The sequence below is a fragment of the Phyllobates terribilis genome, unplaced genomic scaffold (assembly GCF_046119375.1).
Source record: "Phyllobates terribilis strain yellow unplaced genomic scaffold, ASM4611937v1 Scaffold_5__5_contigs__length_657084704, whole genome shotgun sequence".
NCBI classification, from domain to species: Eukaryota; Metazoa; Chordata; class Amphibia; order Anura; family Dendrobatidae; genus Phyllobates; species Phyllobates terribilis.
In genome coordinates this window covers 532,342,584-532,361,317 of record NW_027362765.1, presented here as the reverse complement: position 1 = coordinate 532,361,317, position 18,734 = coordinate 532,342,584, and the positions used below count along the sequence as shown (strand labels likewise).

At 42.9% G+C, this 18,734-nt stretch overlaps 1 protein-coding gene across 1 annotated transcript in view; it reads left to right on the top strand.

The window, feature by feature from the left end:
• Positions 1–18,088, top strand: part of FBXL15 (F-box and leucine rich repeat protein 15) — a 38,664-nt gene extending 20,576 nt beyond the window's left edge. The window contains exons 4-5 of the mRNA XM_073681433.1: positions 9,014–9,516; positions 17,398–18,088. Coding sequence (XP_073537534.1) covers positions 9,014–9,516; positions 17,398–17,587 — 693 coding nt within the window. The 3' untranslated portion in view covers positions 17,588–18,088. The remainder of the gene's footprint in view (positions 1–9,013; positions 9,517–17,397) is intronic.
• The last annotated feature ends 646 nt before the right edge of the window (positions 18,089–18,734 follow it).

Here is an 18,734-nt window from a genome sequence, read left to right as displayed (position 1 = left end):
GCTCAGAGCGCAAAAGATAAGCCACCACACAGTTTCCTGAACCAAAAATTGCTAACGTTACAGCTTTCGGAAAATGGTGGCCAAGCAGAAGACTTATTTTTTCATTTTACAAATTTCTAAAGTTTTTTTGCCATTTAGAGGGGTTGTCCGGCTTCAGGGTACAAGTCTGCAGTCAGAGTTACAATTACGGAGATACCAAACATATAGACTTTTTTTATTACTTAAAGAGGTTATCTGGTCTTAGAGTGACTGCAGACTTGAGAATTCCCACAGTGTGCACACAGCGTGCTTTGAGCATTTTCTGGCTTCGGGAACAGGTGACCACAAGTATGCGATTTGCACACTTCCGACCAGATTCCAACTAGACGTGTCCAGCCTCGCTCAATACACTTGCACTGAGTGAGGTGACTTTTGTTTAGTTGCCACGTGATCGCATGTATGCAAATCACATACTTTCGGTCATATTCCCTGTATCTGAAAACCCTCACGGCACAGTGTGTGTGCACGCCATGAGGATCCACAAGTCTGAAGTCACATAGGGTACAAGTCAGCAGTCTCTTTAAGACCGGACAACCCCTTTTTAACCCCTTAACGATGATGATCTGATCAGCTGTCATGTGCACAAATAGCCGCTGGTGAAATTGTGATCCACCCGTGGCTGTTAACATGTTAAATGCCGCTGTCAAACCCCGACAGCGACATTTAACATGGCCATGCCGGAAGTGCATCACAAACCAACGTCCGTCACATGATCGCAAGGCGCCGATGAGTTGGCATGACAACCAGGGGTCTGCAGAAGACCCCTGTGTGTTATGATCTGCAACATAAACTAAGGAAAGATAAGGAAAGCTGTCCCTACAGTAAGACTAAGCTGAATCCCTACGATGTAGCAGGCTGCCTGTTCCTTGTGAACAGACCCGCCTTCGTCCTCGGCTAGTCTGAACGGAGACCTATAGAATTAAAGGAGGGGTCCCTAAAAGAACTAAGGACTGGGACAAAAATGGGACACCTCCTAAACAGAAGTTGTTGCAGAGCAAAAAGGACAAACTGACAAAAAGTACTAAAGGTCCCAGAGGACCAAGAAATGAAAGAGATAGGCACCGAAGCACCTGGCTAGAGAGACAGTCAAAACAACACTGAAGTCCAGCAAAGCCAGAAGGGCGGAGCTGGAATATATAGGCAGATGGTCACGTGACCGCAAAACACAAGATAGCAAAAACTAACAGGAGGGTTCTAACACTGTGGTTGTCATAGCCGATCTGCTATGAGCGCCATCCAGTGGTCGGCGCTCATAGCAGATGAGCATTTTTGTTACACATAGCATATACAGGTCCAACAGGGGCACATAGGCCCAACATTGACACAAACCAGGGAGTATGCTGTGTCCCCCAATGAAGGCTCCAAGAAAGAGATTTTACGGTGCTACCAAAAATCCTTCTTTTTTTTTTTTTAACTTTCTTTATTGCTTCATTGGGGGACACAGGTAACCATGGGACATCCTAAAGCAGTCCCACGGGCAGGAACAGAACAACTTGCTCAAATCAGGTCGGGTGACAGGCAACTGCAGCTTGCAGCACCTTTCTATCTAGGCCGGCATCGGCCGAATAGTAGGTTTGAACCTTGTAGAATTTTGCGAATGTGTGAAGAGACGACCAGGTAGCCACCTTGCAAACCTGAGTTGCCGAAGCCTGATGGTGAACAGCCCAGGAGGCCCCTACTGCCCGGGTGGAGCAAGCCCTTAATCCAAAGGGGGGTGGTCTGTCCTTTACTCGATAAGCCACTAGTATTGCCAAGCGAATCCAGCGAGCCATGGTAGACTTACAAGCCGGGTGACCCTTACGGCGACCCTCAGAAATGGCAAACAGGGAGCAGAAAGTCTCTCCTTGAGAGATAAAAGCTCTCTAACCAAATCCAGCTTGTGAAGGGCCCTTTCAAGCAGATGAACAGGACAAGGGCAAAAGGAAGGCAGGACTATATCTTCGTTGATGTGGAAAGAGGAGACGACCTTGGGAAGGAAAGAAGGAACTGGTCTAAGAACTACCTTATCCTGATGGAGGACATGGAGCGACAAGAGAGAGCGGCCAGCTCAGAGACTCTTCTGATGGACGTGATGGCTACCGGAAAGGCAACCTTCCAGGAAAGAAAGGACAATGAGATATCCTGAATAGGTTCGAAGGCCGGTTTCTGAAGAACACTTAACACAAGGTTAAGGTCCCAAGGTTCTACGGGATGGCGATACGGTGGTGCCAGACGAGCAACACCCTGAACGAATGTCTTTACCTCAGGACAAGAGGCCAAATTGCGCTGAAACCAGATCGAAAGCTTGGAGACCTGACCCTTGAGGGTTCTATGGAATAAACTGGAGTCAAGGGCAGACTGGAGGAAAGACAGGATGGAAGGCAGGGGGAAGGACATGGGAGCTGATTGGCTGTCTTCACACCATCGAGAAGGTTTTCTTGCCCTAATCATGGTCTGTATGACCTGGGGGGAAAAACCTGCCTCTCTCAGCACCGCGGCCTCAACAGCCATGCCATTATACTGAGATAACAAGAATTCGGGTGGAAGAGGGGCCCCTGAGAGAGAAGGTCTAGACGGTCTAGGAGTCTCCAGGGTACTTCTGCAAGCAGATTGACCAGCTCTGCATACCAGGTTCTTCTGGGACACCAGGATAACCGGAACTCCCTTCTTCTTGATGACTCTGAGAAACAATGAAAGGGGCAGGAAGAGATACGGAAGGTGAAATTGAGACCATGGAATGACTAAGGCGTCGTAAGCGATTACCAGAGGATTGAAGTGACCTCACTTCGTAACCCACCTTTGACAACTTAGGTCGAACACTGTGTGTGAAGGGATCATTGGCCCATTGAAAGGCCCTGATGACTTAGGAAGTTGGCGGCCCAATTATGCACACCTGGGATGTGCACCAGTGATATTGAGACCTCCGTCAACACCGACTTGCTTCTTGTGCCGCCTTAGTGGTTTATGTATGCCATGGCTGTGGCATTGTTGGATTGAATTCGAAGTGGTTACCCTTCTAGAAGGGCCTGCCAGTGGAGAAGGGAGAAGTAGATGGTTCTGATTTCCAGTAGATTGATGGGAAGAGAGACTTCCTGAGAATTCCGACGACCCTGAACTGTGTGATGGAAAATCGCTCCCAATCCGAGAAGACTGGCTTCCGTCGTGACAACTAGCCAATGGAAAGGGAGGAATGATCTCCCAAGGTGGATGGAAGGGGAGAGGATCCACCAAGCCAATGACTGCCTCACCCAAGGTGGTAACAGAATGGGATGGTCCAGGGATGAAATCCTCTTGTCCCAAGCCTACAGCAGAGCGAGTTGGAGAAGATGGGTATCGAACTGGGCAAAGGGGACGGCCTCCATTGCGGCGATCATCTTCCCCAGGACATGCATGCAGAGCCGAAGAGGGCGTGGGGTTGGGTATATTAGCGCACAAATTTCCAGATGGAGGGCTGTGATCTTGTCTCCTGGGAGGAGAACTCTGGCCAGGGTGGCGTCGAACATCATACCTAGGAAGATTTAGGCGCTGGGTCAGAATCAGGGACAATTTCGCCCTATTGACTATCCAACCGAGATGGGCATGCGTGTCCATGGTGATCTGAAGACTCTGGCAACAGTCCCGGAAAGACGCACCCTTGATCAGGAGGTCTTCCAGATAGGGGAGAATTAACTATCCCCTTGGATCGAAGAATGGCCATAACGGTTGCCATCACCTTCATAAACACTTTTGGGGCAAAGGGTAGAGCCATGAATTGATAGTGATTCTCCTAAATTGCGAATCGGAGAAATCTCTGATGTGACACACAAAGCGAAATATGAAGGTAAGCATCCTGAATGTCCACCGAGCAGAGAAATTCCTCGGGTTCCATGGAAACGATTACCGAGAAGAGAAGCTCCATTCTTAAATGAATCGCCCGCTGGTTTAGGAGTTTGAGATGCCGGATCGGATGTAAGGAGCTTTCCTTCTTTGGGACAACAAAAAGGTTGGAATAAAGTCCCGCAAAGCGTTCCTGAGAGGGAACAGGTATGACTCCTGCTTGGAGGAGGGAGGAGATTGCCTGGAAAAAAACTGGAACGTGGTCTGGGCCCCTTGCAGAATTGGAGATGAAAAAACGACTGCTTGAGTGTGAAGAAAATTCTATGCTTTAGCCTGTGGAAACTATTTTCATGACCCAGGCATTGTTGACCACTGAAAACTATGCATCCCGGAAGAGAAGAAGACGGCCACCCACCTCAGAGGATTCCCAGGTGGGGGTGACCCGTCATGCCGAGGCGAATCTATTAGAGCGGAATCCAGAGGGCAGCCTTGTACAACGGGCTGATTGGGTAGTTCGAACGAGGGGGCGTGGCCTCGCCGACAGTAGAAGTGCTGTGATAGGCGAAAAGAAGCCCGCGGTGATCGTGCAATGCTAGTTAGACGTACGGTGTGGTGAGCGGCTCCGTGTGCAGAATAATGTGCGCCCTGATAGGAGGTAAAGTTCGCGAGGGGAGCCTCCCGCTTTGATAGGCATGGAGAAAGGGGACGTGACTAAGAGCAGGCCGAGACCGGGTACTAAATTGGATTAGGAGCCGACTCATCGGGAGCAGCAATAAGCATAACTCCACCGATGCTCCCCTGCTGCGTTGATGGACAGTGGAGTAGATGCACGGTACCTGTGTTCAATTGACGTCCGACTTCCTGTTCTCATTTCTTGATGAAGGCATCAGGAGGGGGTCACTGGGAGAGGGCGTCCTTCTTTCTTCCTGCACCGTTTTGGTCCCAGACGGTGCAGAAAACGGTATCGACCCCAGGGGGGGGGGGGGGTCACTGCAAGTAGCCACGGTCTCCCACCCGGCCTGCTGTGGATGTAAATAGGCAAGGACCGACTGCCCTGAGCACTGAGGTGACAGGGAGAAAGGTCCTGCCTCGCAGACCAGAGTGTGGGCAATGTGGATCGCACCACACTGCTCTCTCGGTCGCACCTGTGCAGGAAAACAGGGTGCAAAATTACACCCTTTTATCCTGTGGAGGAAATTCTGAAAAAGAAAAGAAAGGGAAAAATATGGATAAAACACAACAGAGTGACCTAGAAAGGAAAAGACTGATCTGGGATCAGATCCAGGTCTGCCTCCTACAGACACTAAGCTTAAACTGGTGAGCTTAGTGCCAGTCGGTGGGTGTATACTGCTGATGAGGAGCTAACTCTTTTTTTTGCCTAGTGTCAGCCTCCTAGTAACAGCAGCATACACCCCATGGTTACCTGTGTCCACCAATGAATTGCACTTTTTTCACAGTTTGGAATTTTTTTTTCCACTTTCCAGTACATCATATGATCAATTGAATAGTGTGATTTCAAATATACGGCTCATCCCGAAAAAATTAAACCAAGCGCTTGTATGACTATGTCGACTGAAAAATAAAAAAGTTTATGGCACTTGGAAAAAACAAAAATGCAAAAAAGAAAAACTGCCATGTGAGGAAGGGGTTAATATTCCACAATCAACTATGACTGGTATTATTAAGAAGTGGAAGTGTTTAGGAACCGCAACAACTGAACCATAAAGTAGAAACTACGTAAAATTGCAGAGCGAGGTCACTGAGTGCTGAGGCGCATAGTGCAAAAAAGTTACCAACACTCTACTAACTCCATAGCTATAAAGTTTCAAACCTCCTCTGCCATTAACTGCATCGCATAAGCTGCATCGGCGCTTAATGGTTGGGGTTTTCATGGCTAAACAGTTGCATGCAAGCCTTACATCACCAAGCACAATGCCAAGAGTTAAATAGAGGGTGTAAAGCCTCCACCACTGCACTGTGGAGCAGTGGAAAGTGTTCTGTGCAGTGATGAATAGCACTTCTCTTTCTGGCAGTTTAATAGATGAGTCTGAGTTTGTTGAATGCTACACACACACACTCATACTCACTTTATTACACTCAGTGTCGTGCGTGACCAGAGACTGAGCGGTGGAGGAAGGATCTTTTGGCTCTTTCCTCCACCATTATATTCCGCTGCATCTGTGACCTTAACACACTTCTTGGGACAATTTTTTGGGATTTGGAACAGTTGGGTAAGCAAGAAATTCCCAAAGACACACCAAAAATTTTATAGAAAGCCTTCTCAGAAGAGGTGAAGGTATTTTAATTGCAACGGTATTGGGAGAGGGGGAACTTTAATATTATTGCCTATTGATTTAGACTGGGATGTCATAAAATCTCGTGTAGGCGTCCTAACACTTTTGTCTATATAATGTAGATTTAAAACACAACATCCTGGCTGCCGGCATCCACCACTAGAGGGAGCTTACTTTTAATGCCGAGTTCAATGTATAACTGTAAGCAGTGAGCTCCCTCTAGTGGTGACTGCATGACGCCAGGATGTTGTGTTTTGTCTGCTTAAGCTGATTTGTATCTGTATCCGGTAAGTTTCCTTCCAGTAAATGTATGTATTATGAAATTAATCCACACACAATTTTCAACCTATTAATTACAAATAAAATCACCAGAATAAATATTCACGTGAAATCCACAATAAGAGAAAGTTGACTAAAATCCATGAAAATTAACGTCTTCCTCTTTTAAAATGAATTCAATTTTTTTACAAATGCAAACTAGCCAGGATTTTGTGTCATTAAATAAATTTATCTCAAGGTCTCCCCTGGTAGATAAGGCAGACGTAGAAAAAATATCAGGAGATGAATTAAGTTCCCACTAAAGAATCAATTGTGTGGTATGAAGCAATCAATATCATTTCACTCGGATTCATTCTCTTCTTAATCAATAATTATTCAATAAGGTAATTGAAATGAAGAGTGTAGGAAAATATCCATCATCTTCGCAGTCAGAAGTTCTCAATGAAGATGTTGTAAGAGCCGGACTCCACAATGTGGGATCAGGGCTGAGACGTTGACCTTTTATTCTCTGAGCAGTAGGTGGCACGGCTGGTTGACAAATGATGTGACCAAGCTGACAAAGCCTGTTAGATAATAGAGAAATCCAATTTCATACAAGGCAGCTTAGATTCTGGAAATATCCAAGAAGCAAATCAATAATTGCTGCTCAGTGCAATATATTTTTTGATATATTTCTTGATAAATGGCCAATAAATATGAAGTGAGTATTTCTATTTGCAGTGTGGATCTCAGGCATACATATGTGCTAATTGGATTACTAGGGGATTACTGACTGTGCTTCATAAATACCCACTTAGATTTGACTATCCAATGCCTGTACAAGTGTAACCTTCATGTTTTAATTAGCCATTAGCTCAACTGTATTTAGATGGCATTGTAGTAATAGAAATCTGCATTAAGTCTAACTATCTTGGTAAGTGATGGCGTTTCACAAAGATGATGTTACTTAAAGGGAACCTGTCACCAGGGTTTTGCCACACAAGTTGAAAGCAGTATGGTGTAGGGGCCGAGACTCTTATTCCAGTGATGTCACTTACTGGGCTGCTTGCTGTAGTTTTTATAAAATCACTGATTTATCAGCAGGAGATTCACTTGAGGACTAGTAAACCTGCTGCCATATAATCCTCAATATTCATTAGCTCTATATGACCCCTCTCCCCACCACTGATTGGCAGCTTTCTGTGTATACTGTGCATAGACAGAAAGCAGCCAATCAGTGATGTGGGCAGGGTTATACAGAGCTTAGCATGCGAAGAACTGATAGATCTGCAGCACATAAAACTGATTTTTATCAAAACTAGAGCAAGGAGCTCAGTAATTGACGCATTGCTGGAATCAGGGTCTCTACCCCTACATCCTGCTGATATCAGATGGGGCATATTCCCTTTAATGATCACTGAGGATCTGACCTCTGGTATTCTCCCTAATCGGCAGAATGCCCTCCAGCCTTTTCAGTCTCTCCTGTGTACTGGGCCGTCCACAGCCACATACTGCAGCGCAGCTCTATTCGAATGAGCGTCACTGCAGCCCTTTGATTCTCAGGATTGGTGGGGGTCCTAGTGGCTGGACCCACAGCTATCAATAAGTAACACTGAACCATCAATAAGTTATGGCATATCCTTGCGAAATGCCATTACTTACTAACATTGGAATACCCCTTTAGATGGCCATACACAGTAGATGAATTGTAGACTGAACCCCATGACCATCTAATGTATATGGTGGCATTCTACTATTCTTGGATAGCATGTATGGTGGAAAAGAAGATAGGCATGCTGGATTTCTACATGCCCAATCCTTTAGTACATGAGGGAGATACGTTGCCTCTTGAGGGGTCTGGCAGCTGCTTGCTGCCTTCTCCTTAATAAGAGCCAAGGTCTGTAGGAATAGCTGTACAGCTAATGTTTGCCCACAGCTATCTAAATGACACATTTGCCGCCCTGCACAATCTGGTGTGTGGGAAATTACAGATGTAGAGAGATCAGAGATACTCTGCCCTAATCCCTGTATAAAGCATCGCTCCCTGTGCTGAATTTCATCATCAAGCAGGAGAATTCCTTTATACAGATACCAGGGTGGAGAAAGACACTGGATATAACTTTCGATAGGAGGAAAGCTGGGAATAGAACCAAAGGTTTGTCAGATGCAGTGCATGTATATAATAGTGACATTTATTATATAGCCTCAGTCATATGGGCCCTTTAAGGAGCCATGTCACATGACTTGGGATATAAAGCCAAACTCGTCTCCAAATGGAAAAGCACTCAATTTGCAAACAGCTGTTTTAGGATCTTGTCCATCATCTGTGAAAAATAGGAGACTAGTTGGCTTGGACAAAGCTCTGGGGGGGGGTAAAGTTTCTCCTTGAGGAGAGTGCTAAGTCGGATTAGGGACATTTCTAGGCCAGGCAATGCTTCTTGGGGAGAAAGGTATGCAAATAGCCACTTCAAAGAGGAAACAAGCAGGTTCTCTACTGCCACCTATTGGAGGTAGCAATCCTAGCAGTTAATGTCAACAGTTTTAATAAGTAAAATTTGTGTTATTTAGCCATGTTGTTTTCAGCTGTCTGTGTATACATGTCTGACCTTTTCACTTTTCTCTAACAGCTTGGCTCGCAGTTACCCAAAAGTGCTTTTTCCAGCATGCTCCGACACAATTCAGTGTTACAGAGACTTGACCTACGAAGTTGTTCTGACTGGTTAACAGATGAGGAGCTACTCCCAGTCATTGGGCAGAACCACCACCTCCTTCATATCAATCTGAACAGCTGCGTCCAGTTGAGCCGTCAGTCGTTGGTGGCCGTCTCGCTCAGCTGTCCCCACCTGCAGAATATCTGTCTCGGTCACTGTGAATGGGTGGACTGCCTTTCCCTCCGCAGTCTGGCGGATCACTGTAAACATTTAGAGACGGTTGACCTGACAGCTTGTCGTCAGCTGAAGGATGATGCAATATGTTACCTGGTGAAGAAAAGCACGCAAATGAAATCTCTCTCACTAGCTGTTAATGCAAACATTAGTGACGCTGCCGTGGAAGAAACTGCGAAAAATTGCAGGGACTTGGAGCACTTTGACTTGACTGGATGTCTGCGAGTCAAAAATGAATCCATTAGGTAATCATGATTTTCATCTACTTACACAGTTACTGACATCTAAAATACTGATACATTAGACTGAATGGCCACTTTATTAAGAGACACCTGCCTGTACGTAAATCACCCACATGACATGTAAGTGGCAACTACCTGCCTGTTAGTTTTTAGTTTTTATGCCCATATTAAAAAAAAAAAAAAAATAGTTCTGGATAAACCCTTTTATGGTTCATTTAAACAAATCAACAATCGTCCCATGTGACTGTAGCAGCAATTACCTAGAATAAGAAAGAATTTATGTCGGTATAAAAAATCTACGTTATTGGTAGCTCATCAATAGATGTACATGGGACATGCTGCTGTTAGCGTTTATTCATTATGCTAACTTGTATAGCGCCATCATATTCCACAGCGCTTTACAGATATTGTTATCGCTGTCCCCATTGCCCTGTCTGGAAACGGGAGAACCCAGAGGAAACCCACACAGGGAGAACATACAAACTCCTTGCAGATGTTGTCCTTGGTGGGATTTGAATCCAGGACCCCAGTGCTGGAAGGCTGCAGTGCTAACCACTGAGCCACCGTACTGCCCATGATACTCTATGGGGACAGAGCAATAGTATTAATGATCATTTTGTTTCCATCAGTATTTGTCAGCAGTGTAAACAGGCCAGTAATTGAATGAAAATACATAGTTTAAGGATTCTTCCTGCACCATTCTAATTGATTTACAGGTCTCTTCTATATTTGTACATATGGAGGGACCTGTCAATCAACTGCAGCGATGCAGGAACACGCCTGTCAGAGTGGTACCAAACTAGTTTTGTCCCCAGTGGAAATCCATACAACCACAGCAAAAAATACAGATGTTAGTCAGATTTGAACCCAGGATCCAAGCGATGACCATGGGGGTACCATAGTGAGAGTCAAAACTAGTCTAGCGCCTGCTCGGCCGGCCCAAGATTGTCTGTGTTTGTACATAGGGAGAGACTTGTCAATGAACTGCAGCGATGGGAGCAGAAGCTGGCTGGGAATGGTGGTGGACTAGCCTTGTCACTAGTGAAAACCCATACAATCACAGAGAGAACATATAGATATTGTCTTTGGTCGGCGATACAACAGTGCTATCCACTGCACAGCTATATGGCATCTGAAAAAAAATCTGGCGCCATTCAATGTAGTGTAAGAATATAGTGGTCACAGAGTTATAACCTGACCGGGTACATGAGGCCTTCACCTGCACAGAACTCCATTAGATGGGTTTACGTTAGAGAATGAAGAGCAGCTTCTGAATTTCTGCTGTATGATGTATTGGACAGCTTTAAGATCTACTCCCAGATCTGCCTGGTGTAAAGCATTTAATTGCCTTTGTAACACTTTTTAAGTGGTTTGAGTCTTGCAGTAACACACTGTATGATTCCTACCCAGTGACAATGAGCTGGAGGCAAACTCTTCTGTATTTGCTTACAACGCAGTTTTGTGAAACCATTAAATTAGTAATCACAAGGAGTGTTGGTTTTCAATCCAGCATCCAGGAGAATATTCATTAATATTTTATACGTCTATATGATAACTTATTTACAGGGTGGGAACTGTAATGAGTATTATTGAGTTTTCATCACTTGGGAATCTGTATTTACTTACATTACTAAATATTTGTTATAATGACAAAGCTTAATACAAAAAATATTCCACAGAACTGAGGTATTGCTGAAGATGGTAGAGTTTGGTTTGTTATACAGGGTCTACGGATGTATGACTGGAAATACAACCAGATCAATCCCCACATCTCCTCATGTAAAAACATCATCATTCATCAGAGGAACTACTTGTAAGTGACATATAACAATTAGGTACTGAAGTCAGATGTGGCAGCTGAATATATGTTGGACTTAATTCAGACATCCATGATTTCTTGCATACTAGTTAAAAACTGTTTTTCATCAGTGAGCTGGATCTAATTTTCATCCATTTTTGTATGCCAAAAGTTTGCATTTTGGAGATTTGCTTCGTATTAGACCAGGAATGAGGAACATTTGGCCCCCTCCCATGTTATGTATATAGCAGAGCTTCAGAGTATCCTATGTGATGTGTACAGCGGTCTTGGTGTTTCCTATGGGATGTACAAAGTAGTCTCAACAACTTCTTTGTGATATATATACACAGCAGTGTCTCTGTGTCTTCTCTGTGATCTATAAAGCAGTTACAGTGGTTGCTTTGTGAAGTATATAAAGCAGTCTCGGTGTGTCTCCTATGTGATTTACTGTATACGCAGCAGTCTTGGTGTCTCCTATGTGATATATACACAGCAGTCTCGGTGTTTCTTATATGATGTATATACAGCAGTCTCGGTGTCTCCTATGTGGTGTGTATACAGCGGTCTCGGTGTCTCCTATGTGATATATACATAGCGGTCTCGGTGTTTCCTATATGATGTATATACAGCGGTGTCTGTTTCTCCTATGGGATGTATATACAGCAGTCTCGGTGTCTTCTATGTGATGTATATACAGCAGTCTCTGTGTCTCCTATGTGGTGTGTATACAGCGGTCTCGGTGTCACCTATGTGATGTGTATATATAGCGGTCTCGGTGTCACCTATGTGATGTGTATATATAGCGGTCTCGGTGTCACCTATGCGATGTGTATATATAGCGGTCTCGGTGTCTCCTATGTGGTGTATTCTGCAGAACCCTCCCCCACTGCTTGAGTTCTATCTCACTTGAGCAGTAATAAATTTCCCACTGTGAGGAGACCTGCAGTGTAATATGCATCTGTGTTTGGATCCAATTACTACTGCGAGCCGTTCTTTACACAACTTATCACAAAGAGTTAGCTGTGCTCCAGACTAACTGATGTAAACCTGGCAAAGAATTTGTGAGTACCAGCATCATCCATACCACTTAACACCACACGTCTCACCAAAGAAAAGCCGCTCCAGCCGTCACATTAGAGATGAGGTAATTAAATGTTTAACCAGTTATAGCAGGGTAATTGTTAAGTTATTTTGTATGGCATCTGAATGAGGTTATAAAAGCCAAATGGCCCTTGGTACAAAATAAGGTTCCTCACAGGGAATTAGACAACACTGTAATGACATACAGATGGCAGCCAAGTGTTGTCCACTTTGTGACCAGCCTATTCACTTGAATGGGTGAATTTCCATTCACAAATAAGCATGCTGGGTATTTTAGCCGATCTCGTACACCTTCAAAGGCTAAGTCTGGCCATAGATTTTCAATTATTAGGATTCTATAGTCACTTTAAATATTTTGTTAGGAAATGAATATTGTTCAGTTCCATCTGATGCAAATATACCACAATACAATTTTTTGGTTTACAAGTTTGTCTCTATAATTAGTGGCGTGCTTTAATTGTAACATTTACTTAACTATTTTGTGAGCAAAAAGAAAATATATACAATATTTTCTATTTAAAAAAAAATAAATTGGGGAAATATCTTGACAAACACTGATAACACAAATGCAGTAAGCAATAGGCTTCCTGGGTTAGACTTTCCCCACCAGGGATCATGAATAAGTACTGCTCCAATTTCTTTTTGGTACTGTCATGGTCTTGGAATGTGTCTTGTGGAAGCTGCATTAGTAAGGTCTCTTCTTGTTCTATTTTTATATACATGATACTTCACAGCAGGGGTAACTTCTGTTGTGCCAGAAGGAACAGTAAAACATATGCATCACCTTAGAAGTACATTCAGCTGTCTGATGTCTCTGCCTTTTGCACTTTCTCGGGAGTGAGGCAACAGAGGAGTATATTGCCATAGTCTAGATGGAAGCTAATGAGGACATACACTAACTTTTTTGTTGATTCAAAGTTGAGAAAATAGTGGGTTCGAGAAATGATTTTGAGTTTTTGAGTAATAAGGACTTGAATGTGTGATTTAAGGAAGAGACTGTCAATAGTTACCAGGAGACCTCAGCCTTGGGAGACTGAGGAATCTATGGAACCATTAACAGTGATTGTTAAGTCTAGTGTGGTATTTCAGCAAGGTAGTGGAAATATTATAAAGTCTGTTTTGTCCTTCTTGAGTTTACGAAACGTAAGAAGAACTTGGATGTAGCCAATTGCTGTCCTGAATATCAGAGTATCTGAAGGGTAACGTCTGGGCCAAAGAGGTAGATTTGAGGATTATGACCATAAAAGTGGTAGATGGAGAGTAGTAGTGTGGTAATGGAAAACCCTAAGGGCCCGATTCATCAAGACCGGCTTTGTTCACGCTGGTCTTGATGAGGGGGCGGGCTAGAGTCAGACTCTCCTGACTTTTGAAGAGGTGCACACCTTTTCAGGAATCTGGAGTGTCTAAAAAAGAGGCGTGCGCCTGTGTAGTACACCACGTCAGGATATATTACTCCAGTCAGGTACGAATGAGATTTCTGGCATAGGGATTCCACAGCTCATCATAAATTAGATGAGCTGTGGTATCCTGCCATGCCCTCGTTCTGCCCATCTTGTTGGAGCTGGAGAAACTGGCGTGAAAGCTCCAAAAGTTGCAAAATTTTGGCACAACTAAATTTTGCAACTTTTCAAAGCTTTTATGCCAGAATTCTGGAGTGAAAGCTTTTATGAATCGGGCCCTAGAACGGCGCTGGATACCGGAGAGAGCAGCGGTATGTGAGTATATTAACACACGCTACATTCATACACTTACATTTAAACAATAAAAATGTTAGTGGGAGTGCTTCTTTAAGGTGATTTCAGCATGTTAAATAGCAATGAGAAGTGGAAGAACAGTTCAAGGTGGACATGCTGAACATGGAGTTCAGCGGCAAATGGTAATGAAATGGAGAATAGCTGGACACACAGGGTAAATGGAGGGATGGCATAAGGATGGGTGTGCTCTATGTTAAAGGAGGAAGGCAAAATGCCAGTGCTTTATCAAAGGTTAAAGACCTGAAATATACACTGTAGTAACAGTAGGGGTGAGATGGGAAAGGGTCTAGTGGACAAGTAATGAAGTGGGATTTGGATAGCCTTTTATCTGTGGTGGAGAAGTAGGTCATTGGGACATGGGCTGGCAGTTTTATAGTTGGTTGGTGGGGACTGTAAAATGAAGCTTTCTCTGATATATTTATATATATGTATATATATATATATATATATATATATATATATAGAGAGGGATAGATAGATAGATATATAATGTATGTGTGTGTGTATGTATATATATATATATATATATATATATATATATATATATATATATATTTAATATATATAATTTTTATTAACTTTTTCAAAAAGAAGCAAAACATACCAGATTAAGGTGATAATCAGATACCTGTTCGCAGACAGGGTATAAAGAGAGAGTCTTACATATTTGATTGGTAAAGCAAAATAATATAATATAAGAACTTAATAACAATGTAATTTACATCAGTTTAATTAACATGCAATCCAGTTGATACTCTGATTTATTGAAGCCATCTTGTTAGATTAGACCACCTATGTTAGTATTATAGACCTTCACTAAATGATCCCTCCATTCCACTCTCTCCCCCTCAATCCAGGCGTAATGGACCTATACTATCCCCAAGATCTTCCAGAATGTACCACGCTGTGGAAGTGAATGATTCCACCATTTTCTTTTTTTCTGCTTTCTCTGATATTATCAATCTTTAGTTTGAAGTATGTTGCCAAGCTATTGGTGCGATAGAAAACCAACACACTCAGCATTCATGATCTGCATGTTTTTGAGTCTGTCTATTTGAATAATTAATTGAAAGGGGGTGTGTTTAAAATAATAGCAGTGTGGAGTTCAATTAGTGAGGTCAATGATTCTGTGAAGAAACAGGTGTGAATTAGGTGTCCCTTATTTAAGAGTGAAGCCAGCACTTGTTGTACATTCATTTCCCCTTGAAAGCCTGAGAAATCTGGGTCGTTCGAGAAATTGTTCAGGAGAACAGCGTACTTTGATTAAAAAGTTGATTGGAGAGGTTAAAACTTATAAAGAAGTGCAGACAATGTTAGGCTGTTCATCTAAAATGATCTCCAATGCTTTAAAATGTGAAGCAAAACCAGAGAGACATGGAAGAAAACGGAAGACTACCATTCGAATGGATTGAAGAATAGCCAGGACGGCAAAGTCTCAGCCAATGATCAGCTCCAGGATGATCAAAGACAGTCTCAAGTTACCTGTGAGTACTGTGACAGTTAGAAGACGCCTGTGTGAAGTTAATCTCTTAGCAAGAAGTCCCCGCAAAGTCCCACTGTTAAAAAAAAAAAAAAAAAAAGACATGTACTGAAGCTGATACAATTTGCCAAAGAACACATCAACTGGCCTAAACAGAAATGGAGAAACATTTTGTGGACTGATGAAAGTAAAAGTGTTGTTTTTGGGTCCAAGGGCCAAAGACAGTTTGTCAGACGACCCCCAAATTCTGAATTCAAGCCACAGTACACTCTGAAGACAGTGAAGCATGGTGGAGCAAGCATCATGATATGAGCATGTTTCTCTTACTATGGTGCCGGACCTATTTACCGCATACCAAGGATTATGGACCGGTTTGCATATATTAAAATACTTGAATGTTGCCTTATGCTGAAGCGGATATGCCCTTGAAATAGGTGTTTTCAACAAGACAACGACCCTAAACACACCAGTAAACGAGCAAAATCTTGGTTCCAATCCAACAAAATTGAGGTTGAGTGGCATCCCAATCGCCGGACCTTAATCTGATAGAAGACTTGTGGGGTGACATCAAAAATGTCGTTTCTGAGGCAAAGTCAACAAATGCCAAAAAATTGTGGGATGTAGTCAAAGCATCCTGGGCTGTAATAACAGTTGACAGATGCTAGAAGTTGGTTGCCTCTATGCAACATAGATGTGAAGCAGTTCTAAAAAACTGTGAGTATACAACTAAATATTAGGTTAGTGATTTACAGGGATGCTAAATCCTGAAGAAAAAAAAGTAAATATTGTGAGTTTGTAAAGACAAATGCAGACACTGCTATTTTTTTTGGAACATCACAATGTTCATATTTTTTTATTTCTGTAACTTAGTTAAAAATTATAGACATTTCTCCATGTTTTGAATTAGAAAACAGTGTGCAATGTTCCCAATGCTGGAAATAAAAACTAGTATAAAGATTTTGTGCTTAACTCATGTTTTTGAAAACACTGCTATTATTTTGAACTCTACTTATTGTATGGAACAGTTTAGAAATATCTACAACAAACCTATTACTTGTGAATGTGCATTTCCGCTTTGGACCTTCCTGAGTGGTAAGTATCAGATGTTTTTTTCGAAAAATGTTGCAAGATGCCCATTTTATTCTCCACATTACAATGGGTGGAATATACAATGACATCTACAACATTTAATAGCCAGAACACTAGTTAGAAGAGTTGTCCAGGCTTGAAGCTCAAGTCTGAAGTCACTCTATGAGACTACAGACTTGTGAATCGTCACAATGTGAACAGTACTCTGTCAGGATTTTCTGGTGCCAGCGCCAGGAGCGGACAGTCATGTGACTGCAAGTATGTGATTTGCATACTTCCGGCCACATTCTGACTAGACGTGTCCGCATGTCTATTTGGCATGTGACTGCATGTATGCAAATCCCATAATTGTGGTCATATGCCTGCCTGCTACTGCCAGCGGAGATCTCCGACAGGGTACACTGTGAGGATACACAAGTCCTGCAGTCACATAAAGTGACTGAAGACTTGTACCCCAAGCCTGGACAACCCCTTTAATTTACTCTGGGTATTTCTGTCAGGGTATGCATGTGCAATGTTATTCCTATAAAACACAATGCTTATTTACGCTATGAGGGATTGTATCCTAATTGTCCAGTTTCTCACAAGACTTCTAGAAATGGTTTTACATTATTTTCATTTGTTTAAAGCAAATCATTGTTTCATTTTTTTCCCCTCTACAGGACTCTTGCCGAGTATTGTGCCAAGCTGAAATCACTCAAAGTAAAGCACTGCCATAACGTGACTGAATCTAGTCTAGGAACCTTGAGGAAGAGAGACGTTACCTTGGATGTGGAGCCCCCCTTACAACGAGCGTTGGTTCTCTTGCAGGACGTTGTTGGATTTGCACCATTTATTAATCTTCAAATATAGCAGTATTTGCAAAGCTAGGCCACCCATTATCTCATTTACCCCAAGACCCATAACACTACCACACCGGCACGGTCTGCAGCCAGACTTTACAGCAGCAGTAAACATTTTAAAAGGTGCTGTGAGGACGGAGAACATTACTTTGTGGCTGGAGGCAGCGGAGATTTACTGCCATAATTCAACAGGAGGTTGATAGTGATTATTAGCACATCAAGATCTTTGATTTGTTGACCTTTTACAGAGCAAGGAACAGCAGCCTGCCCCGCCGGTGACACCACGGATGGTTTTATTTATTACTGCAGAGCAAGATAAGACGTATTTACACAGTATCATTCACTCCAGCTAACTTTATGCAGCGACTGAAGCGTGGCCCGGCCGCCGACTACACTGTCAGGATAGAGTATTAATATGGATAAACTGTTTGGTGGAAATATTTTGTGCTTAATGATAATGTTAAATATGAGTTAATAAAATGAAAGGATTATGTGAAGCTTGAGTGTGGATTGTTTGCATTTTAACAAATTACAGAATTAATGTACCATTTGTATAGACACATAATGCTGGTGGTGATTGGCAGCTATTCTTATCAGGGAACAAAGTAGCAAGATTAAGACCAGAAATTTTGTAAATAGACCCTACACCACTATATTTTTGTTCTTCTGTTATAGTAGGGGCTGTTCTCCTTGGAAGCTGTTATGTATGACTGGCCGGAAAGCACAATATCCCAACACAGAGACCCAGGTGAAGAGTAGAATTCTCTAAATTGTTCAATATCACATACAGTATGTTTATAGGATTCCTTTCCAGCTTATTCTACAGCACCTGCACTATTACTTCTGCTCCAGTGTGTCTGCTCACTTCTATGCTAATATTATATTAAATATACATGCATAATTAATTCTTGGAGAAGTTCAGCATCTAGGTAAAAGTTTGGAATTCGTGATGAGCGCAAGTGCTTGTTACTTGAGTTTGTGTAGACTGCTGAGGTATGCACTGAGTATCGCAGGGATTGCCTGACATATCCAGGCAATCCCCGCATGTTTTGTGGCTAACAGCTGCGAAACATGCGGCCATGGGGACTGGAACATGTCACTCGAGCACCCCCGATACTTGGTGCATCCCCGAGCACCCTAGGCAAACTCAAGCAGTG